This window comes from Scyliorhinus canicula, chromosome 10 (genome assembly GCF_902713615.1).
Source record: "Scyliorhinus canicula chromosome 10, sScyCan1.1, whole genome shotgun sequence".
NCBI classification, from domain to species: Eukaryota; Metazoa; Chordata; class Chondrichthyes; order Carcharhiniformes; family Scyliorhinidae; genus Scyliorhinus; species Scyliorhinus canicula.
Window position 1 is genome coordinate 169,702,992 of NC_052155.1, and position 15,706 is coordinate 169,718,697.

The 15,706-nt window shown below is 44.7% G+C and overlaps 2 protein-coding genes across 3 annotated transcripts in view; both read right to left on the reverse strand.

Annotated features, from left to right (window-relative positions):
• Positions 1 to 1,183: 1,183 nt before the first annotated feature.
• LOC119972155 (eyes absent homolog 4-like) lies at positions 1,184 to 2,453 on the reverse strand. The gene is made up of 2 exons (XM_038808485.1): positions 2,274 to 2,453; positions 1,184 to 2,049 (listed from the first exon to the last, which is right to left on the reverse strand). The coding sequence occupies exons 1-2, from the start codon at positions 2,451 to 2,453 to the stop codon at positions 1,228 to 1,230; spliced, it is 1,002 nt and encodes a 333-aa protein (XP_038664413.1). The 3' UTR covers positions 1,184 to 1,227.
• A 1,900-nt stretch (positions 2,454 to 4,353) lies between these two features.
• LOC119972768 (sorting nexin-31-like) overlaps positions 4,354 to 15,706 on the reverse strand; it is a 149,741-nt gene continuing 138,388 nt past the window's right edge. Inside the window, exon 13 of one of the 2 annotated variants that reach the window (XM_038810113.1) lies at positions 4,354 to 4,692. In XM_038810113.1, the coding sequence (XP_038666041.1) occupies positions 4,633 to 4,692 (60 nt within the window). In that variant the 3' untranslated portion in view covers positions 4,354 to 4,632. The remainder of the gene's footprint in view (positions 4,693 to 15,706) is intronic. The other variant, XM_038810109.1, reaches the window with a different exon arrangement.

The following is a 15,706-nucleotide window of genomic DNA, read 5'->3' on the forward strand; positions in this document are numbered from 1 at the left end:
TGTCAATGCACTCTGTTAGTTATTATTTTTTGTCTACTATGTACGTACTGTGTATGTTCCCTCAGCCACGCTAAATCAAATCAAAGCGACATGGTTAATTGTACATGTCAATGTTGTTGTCTTGTTATGCTCCAGGTGTAGCATAAGTGACTTCCTTGTGGTGCACTTGACAAAGGAAGGTTCAGACGTGGAGATAACTTCAACACGTTTATTAAACTATTTACACTTCTATTACTCGGGTTCGCCACTACTGTTAATCCTTCTATAGCTACTCAGATGGACTAACCAGTCTGCTACAATCCACGTGGTGGGAGTGATATTGAATCAACCCTGTGTCTCTACTCACTGACTGTCTCCACTGGAAAAAGGCAGATCATGCGTGTGGTGTCCTTTATATATGGGTTAGTGTAATGCCCTCCTGTGGTCGTGTTACCTCTGTGTGTATCGTGAATGCCCATTGGTCGTGTCCTATCTAACTGATCTATTGGTTGAGTGTCTGTGTGTCATGTCTCTGGTGCTCCCTCTAGTGTCTAGCTAGTCTACATGTATTTACATTAACCCCTTGTGTATTTACAGTGATGCACATCACCACATCCCCCCTTTTTTACATGTTACATATTTTCAGTATACTTAAAGAAAATTGAACAACCAACAGGCAGATAAGTTATGGTATGTACAAGTCAGGAAAATAGTGATTAAACAATAAGTCCAAATCATTTATGTGAGTCCATAAACCATCAATCATCATGGTCATATGTCTCTCTTGGTGGGTTGGTGAATATGATGGTGGCAGGTCATTTGTCAGGAATTTGGCAGGAATTTAGGGCAGCAGGGTAGCATGGTGGTTAGCATAAATGTTTCACAGCTCCAGTGTCCCAGGTTCGGTTCCCGGCTGGGTCACTGTCTGTGTGGAGTCTGCACGTCCTCCCCCTGTGTGCGTGGGTTTCCTCCGGGTGCTCCGGTTTCCTCCCACAGTCCAAAGATGTGCGGGTTAGGTGGATTGGCCATGCTAAATTGCCCGTAGTGTCCTAATTAAAGTAAGGTTAAGGGGGGGGGTTGTTGGGTTACGGGCATAGGGTGGATACGTGGGTTTGAGTAGGGTGATCATGGCTCGGCACAACATTGAGGGCCGAAGGGCCTGTTCTGTGCTGTACTGTTCTATGTTCTATGTTCTAAGGTCCTTTTGAACGCCATCAATGTCCCTGTGCAACAGGAACCAAGAAGTGGTCAAATCACTTCGCTGTCTGATTTGGAGTCCCTTTTTTTTCGATGTTTGTGATGGTGGATGGCATCTTGTAGCTGATAAGTTGGTGACGTTGAAGAGGTACCATCAACAGTATCATTCGAGGTCATGTATGTGCCATATGTTGAAGTTGGAAAATACTGTACATACTGGTTTTGGCCAAATGCTGTGTAGGAAGGGTAATCCTGATGAGAACTGTTGAAGCCTGTCGAATTGGAAACAAAATTGCTGCCCGCATAAATACCGTGTGATGGTGTGAAACGCGAACCTTGCATCTGATAGGAATATGCCGTTTGGCCAGGCTGGGGTGCAGCAAATCCTAGGCTGTAACTAAGGTATCCAGTCTGTAGTGCAGATTGTGCTTGCGGTAGTCCTCCTTTGGTCTTGATTCCATTAGTGGGCAATCCGTAGTACTGGCCTGTTTGAGAATATGCTGCATACACTGTTGGCTGCTGCATTCCTGAATACTGGGTTTGTCCAGCATAAGCTGTCATTGGCTGCACTGCAGGCGTGGAAAAAATGTGTGGGTATGGCTTGGAAGGATATAGCTGTGGTGAATATTTGTGCATTCCTCTTGGACTGTGGCCACTGCTTGTTATCCTGAGCGTGCCGTCACTGAGGTTACAGCACTCCCTGTCTGGAGTAAAGTCCGGCTTACGTGAATCAGAGTCAGCGTTTGGTTGCTCGCCATCTGGAGGCTGGTCTGTTTCACCTGTGTCAGTGCTGGTTTGTTGATGCTCCCCGTCTAGAGTCTGGTTTGTGTCACCTGAGTCAGTTGTGGTGTGTCGGTGCTCCCCGTCCGGAGTCTTAGCAGGTTCACTGGAGTCAGCTGAGATGTCTGGAATCGGAACATGCAGGAATGCATTGACTTCTGGAGAAGTTCGAGCGAATGAGGTTGGAAGTGACGTGGTGTCACCGGAGTCACCAGTGGTCTCACAGTGATCGTCGAGTGCCACTGTACACACTAGCTGAGGTCTGTCACTTTGCACATCTTGCACGGGAAGTGGGGTGCTGTCGTCAGTCGTCTCACATGCAGTGGGTAGAGCCTCAGTAGCTTCTTGTTGTTCACTTGGGTTGGGTAAATTGTCAGAGTCTTCATCTGGTGGTGCAAACAATGTGGGTGGACTGTCATTGCCTTGCTGTTGTCCTTCATTTGGGCTTGGACTGTCACAGTCGCTTTGTTCTTCACTGGAGCATGATAGACCATCATGGTCGTCCTGCTGTGCACCGGAGCGTGGTAGACTGTCATAGTTTGCTTGCTGTTTACTTGAGCATGGCAGACTTGCATCGTCTGCTGCTAGTTGGTCAGAGGAGGTTGCTAGACCCTCATGGTCTTGTTGCTGCAAGGACTGCGCTTCGGAGTCTTGTGTTGCTTCTATCGTGGAGGCTGTCCACAAGCTTGCTGTGGAGGCTTGTGACACTGGAGCCACTTCTTGTTCGTGCAAGGACTGCGGTGTGGAGGCTTGCGTGTCTTCTATCGCGAAGTCGGGAACCCTTAGCGGTGCGTGGACCACTCTCTGTGTGGCAGCAGGCCGCTCTATGTGGGCTTGTAACGCTCTCTTGGTTTCAGGCTGCAGCATAATCCTGCACTCACGAGTCGGGATGTCGTATATGTTGGGCTGAAGATCCTCAAATGCGAAGAATGAATCCGCGTTTGCGTCGGATTCAGTATGGGGGTCGCCATTTCTAATGAAAAAACCTTTGTCCGAGTCGTAGTCCTCTAGGACCATATAATCACTGTTTATGTCGGAGCTGGCATTGGGCTCGCGGTGTCCAGAGAAAATATAAAGGTCGATGTCGAAGTATTCAAGGTCTGAATCAGCAGTTTGGGCATAGGTAACTGCTTGTTGCAGGGTTCTTCAGAGGTTAATTTTATTTTCTGGTTCAATTTGAGGTATTGTGCTGTCAGTCCAGGTGAAAGAGGCTTGTTTTATGGCTTTAAGAGATTTTTTTCGGGATTTGGGACGTTTCCCCTTTAAATAGGCGTGGTCCGGGGCCTCTGACATTATGACGCATGTGACGTCAGACGTAGGAAGCGTTTGCGCATGCGCATATCGCTGTTCCTGTACTGGGGGCCATTTTCGCGATTGCGTATGCACGGCTTCTCGCGCATGCACAAACGGACCTTCCCGTTCTGTGCGCTTCTCACACAACTGCGTATGTGCAGTACCTTTAGAAAGATGGCTGCCGATCAAAATTGTTCTCTGCTCCTGGATCTCGGCCTCGTGGTGAGAACTGGCGCTTCACTTACCTTTTCTTGCTGGTTGGAGTGTGTTTTCCTCACAGTATTTATCAAATTTGTCCAGGACTGCCTGGAGGTTGCTCCTGTTTTGTCTTTTGGTGAACTTGAATTTTTTAAAGATTTCTTCTGCTCCAGCACTGGCGATGGTGAGCAGAAGCTCTATCTTTTCAGCATCGGCCACGTCTTTTAGGTGTGCTGCTATCAGGAAGATTTCAAACCTTTGCCGGAATGCCCGCCAGTTTTGGCAGAGATCGCCGTGGCACTGGAGCCGCTGCGGAACCGGGATCTCGAACACCTAGCCTGGGTATTGTTGCTGGTTATCACTGTACGCTGAGTTTTAGCTATATGGATTGAAACAGTTCACTGCTGGTACCATGTCTTGTTATGCTCTAGGTGTAGCATAAGCGGCTTCCTTGTGGTGCACTTGACAAAGGAAGGTTCAGATGTGGAGATAACTTCAACACGTTTATTAAACTATTTACACTTCTATTACTCGGGTTCGCCACTACTGTTAATCTTTCTATAGCTACTCAGACTGACTAACCAGTCTGCTGCAATCCACGTGGTGGGAGTGATATTGAATCAACCCTGTGTCTCTACTCACTGACTGTCTCCACTGGAAAGAGGCAGATCATGTGTGTGATGTCCTTTATATATGGGTTGGTGTAATACCCTCCTGTGGTCATGTCACCTCTGTGTGTATCGTGAATGCTCATTGGTCGTGTCCTATCTAACTGATCTATTGGTTGAGTGTCTGTGTGTCATGTCTCTGGAGCTCCCTCTAGTGTCTAGCTAGTCTACATTAACCCCTTGTGTATTTATAGTGATGCACATCACCACAGTTGTCTCGACTGAATACGAGATATTTTGTTCTATCAAATCTAATTCAACCGTTTTCATGTGTCCTGGTGAAACAAAGGAACAGAAAGCAGCCGGGTATTTGATTACTTTGCAGTAATAACAAATATAATTTAAACAAGGGGAGCACAGTGGCTCAGTGGTTAGCACTGCTGCCTCACGGCGCTGAGGTCCCAGGTTCGATCCCAGCTCTGGCTCATTGTCCGTGTCGAGTTTGCCCATTCTCCCCATGTTTGAAGAAAATAAATGGTAAATTCAAAATTTAATTGTATCCTGCTGCCTCCATTCTTTACTCTTTACATTCAACAAGTTGGTCCTCCATTGGCATTACTCTCAAGTAATTCAGCATCTGGAATTAAGCAAACAAAATGGGGATGATATTGACTTTACATTCATAAAAAACAGGTGATAACGAGTCAGCCACCCATTTTCATTTTTATAAATTTAGTCTATCCAATTCATTTTTTCCAATTAAGGGGCAATTTAGCGTGGCCAATTCACCTACCCTGCACATCTTTGGGTTGTGGCCGCAAAACCCACGCAAACACGGGAGAATGTGCAAACTCCACACGGACAGTGACCCAGAGCCGGTATCGAACCCGGGACCTCACGGGCAGCAATGCTAACCGCTGTGCCACCTTACTTCCGAATTTACCATTTCTAACGTAATCAAAACCATATGATTACAACCTTGTAACTTCATCAAGCATCTATTAACCTGTAATTAATACAGTTGCAAGAATATATCATATAATTACTCCAATTATGGTATTCCAATGATAGCAAATGGCAAGTCTATTCTGCGACAAAGCTGACTCCAGAATTTTGCTGAACATTAACATTTCTCAACTAGATTTTCTGCTACAACAACAAATTCAAAACAAATCTCCAGCAAATACTGGACAAGCTTATCAGATCGAAGCCATGAGATTGAAAGGATGTTGGTTGCTGCTTGGATGGAAAATTGTCTCAGAGATAGACAGCAGAGTCATAATGAGCGGTTGTTCTTCAAACTGATGCGGGAACTATACAGAGGTGTTTCCAGGGACCACTGGTCTTTCTAATATATATCAATGACTAGAGCTTGGGTATGCAGAACAATATTTCAAAGTTTTCAGATGACACGAAACTCAGAAATGTTGTTAAGAGTGAGGAGGATGCGGCGGCATGGTGGCACAGTGGTTAGCACTGTGATCGCTGAAGACCCGGGTTCAATCCCAGCCTCAGATCACATTTGCACATTCTCCCCGTGACTGTGTGGGTCTCACTCCCACAACCCAAAGATGTGCAGGGTAGGTCGATTGGCCATGTTAAATTGCCCCTTAATTGGAAAAAAGTAATTGGGTACTCTAAATTTATAAGAAAAAAACCATGAGGAGGATAGTGACAGAGTTCAGGAGGAGGCAGACTGGTGAAATGAGTAAGCGCATGGCAAATTAAATTTCACACGGTGAAGTGATGGCTTTTGGTAAGCAGAACGAGGAAAGGTAGTGTAAACAAATAAAAGATTACAGGGACAGAGTGACCTTGGGATGTCAACATGCAGACCTTTGAAGATGGCAGGCCACTAAATTGAGACAGCTGTTTAAAAAAAACAAGCAGAAGTCCTGGCTTTATAAGCAGAGGCCTGAAGTACAATAGTAAGGAGATTCTGAGAAGCCTTTATAAATCACTTGTATAGGGCCAACTGGTCATTTTGTCCATTCTTCTGCACTTTGAGAAAAATGTCACGGCCTTAGAAAGGGAAGAGAAATTATACCAATAACGTGGGATTTCAGTCACATGGAGAATCTAGGGATGATGGGCTTGTTCTCATTATAGCTGCAAAGTTTAAGGGGAGATTTAATAGAGGTGCTCAAAATCAAGGAGGGTCTTGAGAGAGGAAAAAAGGGAGGAATTGTTTCCTGTGGCAGAAGGGTCAGTAACCAGAGGGAACAGATTTACAAAAACTGATAAAAGATTCAGAGGTGAGATGAGGAGATATATTTTGTGAAGAAAACTTATAGCACAGGAGGAGGCATTTCAGGTCACGTCTGTGCACAGCCAAAAAGAAATAGATATTCTGCCCGCTCCCACTTCCCAGCGTTTAATTCAGAGCTATGGAGATTACCACACGTCAAGTGCATATCAAAATATTTAAAAAATTTTAATTAGCTTCCCTGCCTTTATCACTCTTTCCCGCAGTAACTTTCAGACCCCAACCACTGGGTAAAAAACATTTCTCAATTCCCCTCACATCCTTCTTCCAATTATGTTAACCCTCTGATCCCTGATTGACCCCTCTGCTTAGGGAAAAAGATCCCCCCCAGCCACTCTATCAAGGCTCCTCATCATTATCGATTACATCTCCCCTCAGTTTTCTCTGTTTCAAAGGGAACAACCCCAGCCTATTTAATCTTTCCAGTCTCAAAAACATTTGTCAGCCAGTTCCCTTTGTTTCTTGCCAGGGCCAGTTTTGGATCCAATGTAGCACTTTCCCTGGGATTCCATGAATTTTTACTTTACTGGCCAGCTGCCATTTGGGACATTATCAAAAGCCTTGCTAAAATCTATGCAGACTATATCAAATACATTACACTCACTGTCCCTCTTTGTTACCTCCTTACAAAATTCAATCACATCGAGTTATGGTCTAGAAAGCATTGCCTTGAAAGGTTGGTGGAAGCAGATTCAGTAATAATGTTTAAAAGGGAATTGGATAATCAGTTGGAGGAACATTTTGTGGTTCAGTTGAATACATTGACAGCCTTTTGTCCTCTCAGAGAATTACGGAATATCCGGCAGGAACTGGAGTTGAAGCCCAAGATCAGCCATGATTGTATTGCATGTCGGGGCAGGCAGAGGGTTGATTGGATAGATCTTCCAAAGTGCTACCACAGTTAAAATGGGCTGAATGACCTCCTTCTGCATGGTATCATTCTCCGATCCGACGGTACAGAATCAGCCATGGTTCGACCTTCAGTCTTTGCTGAGTTAGCTGATTCCAGACGCAGACAACTGACCTGACCAATATCTCCATTGTCAATCATTATCCAATTCTCCCTTTCAGAAAGATCAAATTGGCTAGTAATTGTAATGTTATATGATTGTGTGTGAATGAAGGCACAGGTGCTAGTTTTTTTCTAATGTGACTATAGCCATGCAGGAATGGCACTTCAGGGCCCCTCCCCAACACCCCATATCACTACCGGTGCACTGGTGTAGAATGCACATTCTACATCTTCCTCACCTTAGAACAATCTGTAACAGGGCGGCACGGTGGTGCAGTGGTTCGCACTGCTGCCTCATGCCGCTGAGGACCGGGATTCGATCTCAGCCCTGGCTGTGTGGAGTTTGCACATTCTCCCCATGTCTGCGCGTGTCTCACCCCCATAGTCCAAAGATGTGCAGGGGAGGTGGGTTGGCCATGCTAAATTACCCCTTAATTGGAAAAAAAATTAATCAGCTACTCTAAATTTGTTTTTTGGAAAGTACAATCTGTAACTGCATGAGAAAAAGAATCGTACAGAAAATGGCAGTGAAAAAGCAATGGAGAACGTGAATGCACAGAGCATGGAACATGAGTTAAAACTGGCACAGAATTCAAATTTGTTCCCCCCCCCCCCATATTTCACAAACATCAGAAATCTATATTAGTCAGGTACATAGTCCATAAACTTGGAGTTTGCATTCTGATTGTCTGGCCTGACTCCAGAGGCTGACGTTTACGAGCGTTGCAATTGTACTAGTTCTTCCCTCGTTGCCGTTTTTTCAGAAGAAATTCCTTCACATTTGTTTCCATTTTAGGCTGCATCAGGGATTTGGCAACAGGATCATAATAATAATCTTTATTATCACAAGTAGGCTTGCGTTAACACTGCAATTAAGTTACTGTGAAAAAGCCCCCAGTCACCACATTCTGGCGCCTGTTCGGGTACACAGAGGGAGAATTCAGAATGTTCAATTCACCGAACAGCATGTCTTTCAGGACTTGTGGGAGGAAACCGGAGCACCCGGAGGAAACCACGCAGACACGGGGAGAACATGCAGACTCCGCATAGATAGTGACCCAAGCCAGGAATCAAACCTGAGACCCTGGTGCTGTGAAGCAACAGTGCTACCCATTGTGCTACTGTGCTGCCCTGGTCATGATCCTGGTAGTGCATTTGAAGAACATCCTCTGTGATGATGAGTGCAGACTTTCCCTTGACAGGTTGCTCAGGTGAAGCAATGCAGCATAAAGGTCTGAGTTGTCACGGAAGCACTTTGCGAAGAGGTGCTTTGCTGAACACACTGCAAGCTCTATCAAACCATTTGAATGTGGATAAAGGGGGATGTTTGTAACATATTCAAAGTCCCATGTGTGTGCAAAGTCCTTGAACTCCCTGCGTGCAAACTGCCTGGCATTTTCTGTCCTTAGCTATTGTGGAATGCCATGCATGGCAAAGTGTCTCTTCAGCTTCCAGAAATCCTGTACTGCTCTTCATATCAGATAAGTAATCAACTTCAAACCACCCTGAGAATGAATCAACAAGGTCCAGATGCTGTTTCACATTCCAGTCAAAAACAACTGCAGTAGTGAGGGACCATGGAATGCCATGGAAGGCAGTGGTTCTTTAATTCAGTGAGGCTCGAGAGCATTGCATGGTGCACACCTGGACTCCTCCCTTTCTATGTCGCCATACATCTACAGTCAAAATGTAGTTTATTTTGCCCTACGCTTTGTCGCTTTGACTCCCAGGTGCCCTTGGTAGAGTTGCTGGGTGTAGTATTTCTGCAGAGAGTGAGGGATTATGAACCTCTGGTCATGCGGTATCGGTCCATCTTGCACTGTTACCGCCTCTCCCATGGTGTTAGAGATGCTCCAGGGGAAATGATTTTGCCTTTGCAGGCCCACCCTTCATGATGATGCTGTGGAGTTGCTTGCATGTGTGGTCCATTTGCAGGGCAGTTTTGAGACCATCTGTTCTCTGCAATGACGGCACTTGTGTTGTCATAATGTCAATGCCCTCTTCCTGCTCAGAATGCTCAGTGGAGGGCAGGTGAGCCATTGAAAGGGCATCTACAAAATACAGTTCCTTACCACGCTTGTAGATCACACTGAGGTTGCATTGTTGGAGTTTGAGCATCATTCACTGCAGGCGTGATGTCACTGTATAGAGGGGCGTTTTGAGAATAGTGATAAGCAACTGGTGATCAGTTTCAATGCAGTGCCGGAAATTAAGTCAGGAAATTTCTTTTTTTTAAATATAAATTTAGAGTACCCAATTCATTTTTTCCAATTCAGGGGCAATTTAGCGTGTTCAATCCACCTACCTTGCACATCTTTGGGTTGTGAGAGCGAAACCCACGCAAACACGGGGAGCATGTGCAAACTCCACACAGACAGTGACCCAGAGCTGGGATCGAACCTGGGACCTCGGCGCCGTGAGGCAGCAGGGCTAACCCACTGAGCCACCGTGCTGCCCCATGAAATTTCTGGCAAAGTCTAGGGCCTGGGAGTTTTTTCTCAATCTAGGCGTAGTGCGTTTCAGTGTCATTGAGGACCCTTGAAGCAAATGCTACTGGTGTGCCATTCTGAATGCACACTGCTCGAAGCCTGTGCTGAGGAGTATCTGCTGACAACACTGCAGTTTTTCGGACATCAAAGCATTGTAACACTAGAGGGGCTGTCAGCAGGTCCTTGAGTCTGTTGAGTATACTGTTGTGATGCTCCTGTCAGCGCCATTCCGCATCCTGGTGAAGAAGTTGGCACCAGGGTGCAGTCCCTTCACTGTAGCAAGGAAAGAACTTTTATAGGTAATTTGTCATGCCGAGGAAATTCTCCAGTGCATGTTTGTTATCAAGAGTGTCTTGTCTGGGTCTGGCTTCACATCATCGCAGTCAGCAGGTGCCCACATAGGGGACATCATTGACTCCGAATTTACATTTAGTAAGGTTGTGCTTCACATGTACGGTTCTGATTCTGTTGGGGACCAAATGCAGACAGTTATCATGCTGCTCCACGGTGGTGCAGTGGTTAGCACTGCTGCTTCATGGCACCGAGGTCCCAGGTTCGATCCCGGCTCTGGGTCACTGTCCATGTGAAGTTTGCATATTCTCCCCATGTTTGAGTGGGTTTTGCCCCCACAAGCTTAAGATATGCAGGGTAGGTGAATTGGCCACGCTAAATTGGCCCTTAATTGGAAAAAATGAATTGGGCACTCTAAAATTAAAAAAAAATGCTCCTCCACTGTGCACCCTCAAATTAGGATGTCATCAATGATGATTTCATAATGTTGCCTTGCGTAGACCTGTTCCATAGACCTTTGGAAGACCTCACTATCAGTGGAAATACCATAGGGCATGCATAGGAATCTGAATCTGCCTACTGTAGACATGAATGTTGCAAGCTTTGAGGATTTTCTACCAAGCGGGATTTGCCAAAAATCATATTTTGCATCCCAGATGCTGAAGACCTTTGTCATGTCTGCTATGACCTGTTTAAATGTCTTCATTGGATGGTAAGATTCAGAAGTGCTTTGTTAAGGTGAACTGGGTCAATGCAGTTCTGACTATGGCATCTTTCTTCACTGCAGCCATCATAGCGGAGACCCATTCCGTGGTTTCATCCATGGTGGCTATAACACCCAGTCTTACTGTCAGGAAGACCCAGCAGTGGTTTAACGTCCTGGTCCACTATGTGGAATTGAAACTTGCCCTGCATGCAGTCCAGGGTGACTGTGCCTTCTGTGCATATGGTCTGTCCACCATATGCAACAAGGTTCACTTTGTTGGTGGAATTGAGTGAAGCACAGGGCTCGATTTTCTTCAGCAGCAGTTTTGACAAAACATTACATTTTGCCCCAGTATCAATTTTGACTTTCAGTTTGACATTGTTGTGAGCAATGTTGAGCATTGTGAATAGTTCATCCTTTTCAGGTTAACACTTTCATAAGAGAATGCTCCAAAGGCTCAAGGTTTTGTTTTAACTCCAGCTCATTCACTTTTTTTACATGCTGAGCTTTGGGGAAGTAACTGTCTTGTGACAGTAGCTGCTTGATATGACTTGTAGCTGCTGGTCTACTTTGATCGACAACACTTAGCAAAGCGATTCCATTTACCACAGTTACTAAGTGCTTGTTAAATGCAAAGCATTTGCTATTTTTACTGTGTTGCTGGCCACAGCAATTTGAGCAGGGTGTGTTTTGTACCAAAAAGACTTGAGACTGTAGTGCTTTTCCTGGACTGTTCATTCAGCATGCAAATATCAATAGCAGATTCCAGTGTTAAGTTTTTTTTCCCACGGAGCAGCTGGTTGCAAACATTGCCTGTGTATTTCACATATTACATGGTCTCTAACCTGTTCTTCAGTGAGAGCACCCAATTCGCACTTTTTTGCCAGAACTTTCAGCGTTGAGACATACAATTGTATGGATTCATCGGGGTTCTGACTAGCGGTGTTGAAAGCGTGTCTATCCATGATATTGTTTTCTACAGGCACCCAGATTGTTCGAATTTCTTTAGTACCGTGGAACCTTTTTGTCTTCCCCCTCCAGGATGTGAAAGATTCTGATTTCTCCACAGCACTCCAGCCCGCCAGGTTCAGCCATGTTTAGGCGTAGACTTTCTTTGGCTTGTTGGACAGACTGGCATAGTAGTAGACGCGCCATTCCTTCTCAAACATATTCCTGTTGTCGGCGATATTCTCATCAAAAATAAGGGGGTCATCACCGGAGTCCTTGTGCCATCTCGGCCAGCTCCTGACACCATATAATGCTGTATGGTTATGTGTGAATGAAGACACAGGTGATAGCTTAAACAGTTTATTGACGGAGATATTCTACTGCTTTTACCTGCTGTGACTGCAGCCATGCGGGAGCGCACATCCGGCACCCTCCCTCACATCCCTTATCATTACCAGTGCACAGATTGCCCAGCAATATGTAAATTAACGTACAATCCACAGTATAACTGTGATGTCCCAGAGAATGAAACAGAACATTGGCATTAGCTAATTTCTTGGACAATAGCTTTGGTGAGATATTGACAGATGTGTTGAATCTGTGGACCAGTACCCTAACAGGGTTGATATTGAGTTCCATTTAGGTGTCCAAACTGCTCAATCTTCAGGCGTGTAGCTCGTGATGTTACCCAAACTCTTTCCCATGTTAAATTATTTTTGCAGCACTTTTCTATTATCCAAGATTTAACATGCATCTGAGTCTCTACAAGATATTTTCTTTGGTTTTGAGCATGGTTGTATGAAACTAAATGGTCTTATGATGATGATGTCTCCAATGTGATGCCTTCATTATGCAGTCAGATCAGTTAAACTGAACCTGACAAGATTAGCACCGTAACATAGCAAAATGTTCAACAAGCTGTCATTTTTAATCAACTGAGTTGTGATAATCGCTCTCCTAATATTTTGCCAATGTTGGCTTGTTGCATAACATGATTTCACTGTAATTATAGTTTATGTTTAATCGTGTAGTTGCTTGATTTAATAAGATCATAAGATAAAACACAAAAATAAACTGATTTGTTTAATGAAATTTAATGCAGAGCGGTGAATGATACAAGGCCATTGTTCAATCTTGATTTTACCATTTACAACATAATTAGAATCACATGATTACTACCATGTAACTAACTGTAAGCATCTATTGACCTGTAATTAACACTTTAGTAAGTTGTATAATTACTCCAATTACGGTATTCTAATCGAGTGAATGGAAAATTTATTTTATTGCAAAGTGATCTGATTTTGGCTCACTCCAGGCTTTTGCTTTTCCTTACCATTACAATTTTGAATTAGATTTTCTACTATTGCAACGTTAAAATATTTGAAATCAGGAATTTCCAGTAAGTTCTCAACATGCTGGATCGTATTAGCCCACAGGGCTAAAGTGGATGTGTGGCTATGAAATTGGGTAAGAAAGCAGGGAGCAATGGTGAAGTTTTTTTCAGACAGGAGAGACTATACCCATCAGTTTTTGTGAGAACGAATGCACTCATTCATATATATTGACAACCGTGACTTGGGTGTATAGAGTATAATTTCGAAAGTTTGCAAATTGCCCAAAACTCAGAAATGGAGAGGCAGTGGGGTACTGAGAAAAATGAAATGAAATGAAAATCGCTTATTGTCACAAGTAGGCTTCAAATGAAGTTACTGTGAAAAGCCCCTAGTCGCCACATTCCGGCGCCTGTTCGGGGAGGCTGTTACGGTATTTATTGTCACTGGATTAGTGATCCAGAGACTCAGAGTATTGATCTGGGGTCCCAGGTTCAAATCCCGCCACTGCAGATGATGAAATTTGAATTCAATAAAAATCTGGTGATGACCATGAAACCATTGTCATCCTTACCTGATCTGACCTATATGTGACTCCAGACCCACAGCAATGTGCCTGACTCTCTTTTTTACTATAAATTTAGAGTACCCAATTCTTTTTTTCCAATTAAGGGGCAATTTAGCGTGACCAATTCACCTACTCTGCATATCTTTTTGGGTTGTGAGGGTGAGACCCGCTCAGCCACGGCGGGAATGTGTAACCTCAATACGACAGTGACCCGGGGCTGGGATCGAAGCCAGATCCTCGGCACCGTGAGGCAGCAGTGATAACCACTGCGCCATCATGCTGCCCTTATGTGGCTGACTGTCAACTGCCCCTCAAGGGCAATTAGGGATGGGCAATAAATGCTGACACAGCCGGCAATGCCCACGTCCCATGAATGAATAAAAAAAAATGTAGTAAGCAGTGAGGAAAATAAGAACAGATCTCAGGACGACTTAGGCTGTTGAAGTGAATGGACACCTGGCAGATGGAATTTCAGACAGGAAAACGCAAAGTGATGTATTTTTAAGGGGGAAGAAGGATGGACCAAGTTTGAAGCAGGTGGAAGTATAGGGAGACCTCAAGTGTTCACATACATACATCTTCCAAGGTGTCAAAACTAGATGGTACAGCTGTTTAAAAGAATGCACAAGACACCCTTAGCTTTGTAAAGAGATGTAGAAAGTACAAAAGCAAGGAAGTCACGCCAAACCTTTAGAAATCACTGGATGGTCCTCAGCTGGAGTATTGTTTTCAGTTTTGTGCACCACTTTGAAGAGATATGTCAAGGAGTGAGATTTTCCCGGAATTCGGCAAAGGCATTGAAGCCAGTTTCTCCATTGTATAGTGCAGTACTTGAAAAATAGGGGCAGACCCCACGAAGTACGGCTGCCATGGCAGCCTTTGATTTGCTCACCCTGCCAACAACTTAGTAACTCTAGCAGGGCAAAGGAGTTCACCCTGGAACTCCCCCCCCCCCCCATGCCTCCTCTTGGCCTTGCCCAGGCAGTGCTAGGGGGCAGTGCCGAGACATAACCCTCTCCCCCCAAGTGATGCATTTATCTGAGCTCCCCTGGGAGGACTGCTCACTGGGTGCATGCTATAGGAAACCACTTGGCTTTCACGCTGTTCTGCCATCATGTTGACATGAATGAATTTTCCGATGGGGTTTGTGGTGGGGGGGGGGGGGGTAATTGATTCAGAAGTAGGGGCCTGATAATGATAAGTTAATGACTGCAAATTAAATTCGCGCCTCATTACTGATGGGGGGGAGGGGACAATCGCGCTACTCATTTATGTGGATGCAAATGCTATTTGGCTGTTGAGATTTAACAGAATTAGATACCTGGGGATCAGAAACTCCAGTTATTTTAAGAGAATGGATATGCTGGGATTGTTCTCCCTAGAGCAGAGAACATTTAATGGAGGTTTGATCGAGTTGCTCAAGAGATTTTGAAGAGTAAGAAGAAACTGTTCCTGCTGTGCTGTAAGATTTTATGAATGATTAGTTTTTACATTTATATGTACTCCATATTGGTGATTTACTGGTGGTGCCCTCTTGCTATATTAAACTTGCCCTTTAAGGTTTGTGTGCTGATAGCTAACACTTAGCCAGGGGCGGCACATTGGCACAGTGGTTAGCACTGCTGCCTCACAGCGCCAGGGACCCGGGTTCAATTCCGAAACCTGGTGTGACTGTCTATGTGGAGTTTGCACTTTCCCCGTGTCTGTGTGGGTTTCCTCAGGTGCTCTGGTTTCCTCCCACAGTCTAAAGATGTGCCGGTTAGGTTAGGTTGATTGGCCTTAATGTCCAACAGTTAAGGTGCGGTTATAGGGATAGGATGGGGGAAGTGGGTCTAGGTGGAGTTGTCATTTAGAGGGTCGGTGTAGACTCAGCAGGCCAAATGACCTCTTTCTGCACTGCTGCTATTCTATGGATTCTAAGAACTTGGAACTTTCTTGCTAACTGTTCACATTAGTGAGAGGAGTGGAGCACACATTGCACCCTTTACAATCTACCATTATTATGTCGTGGAAATGAATCATGTGTTTGGAAATGAA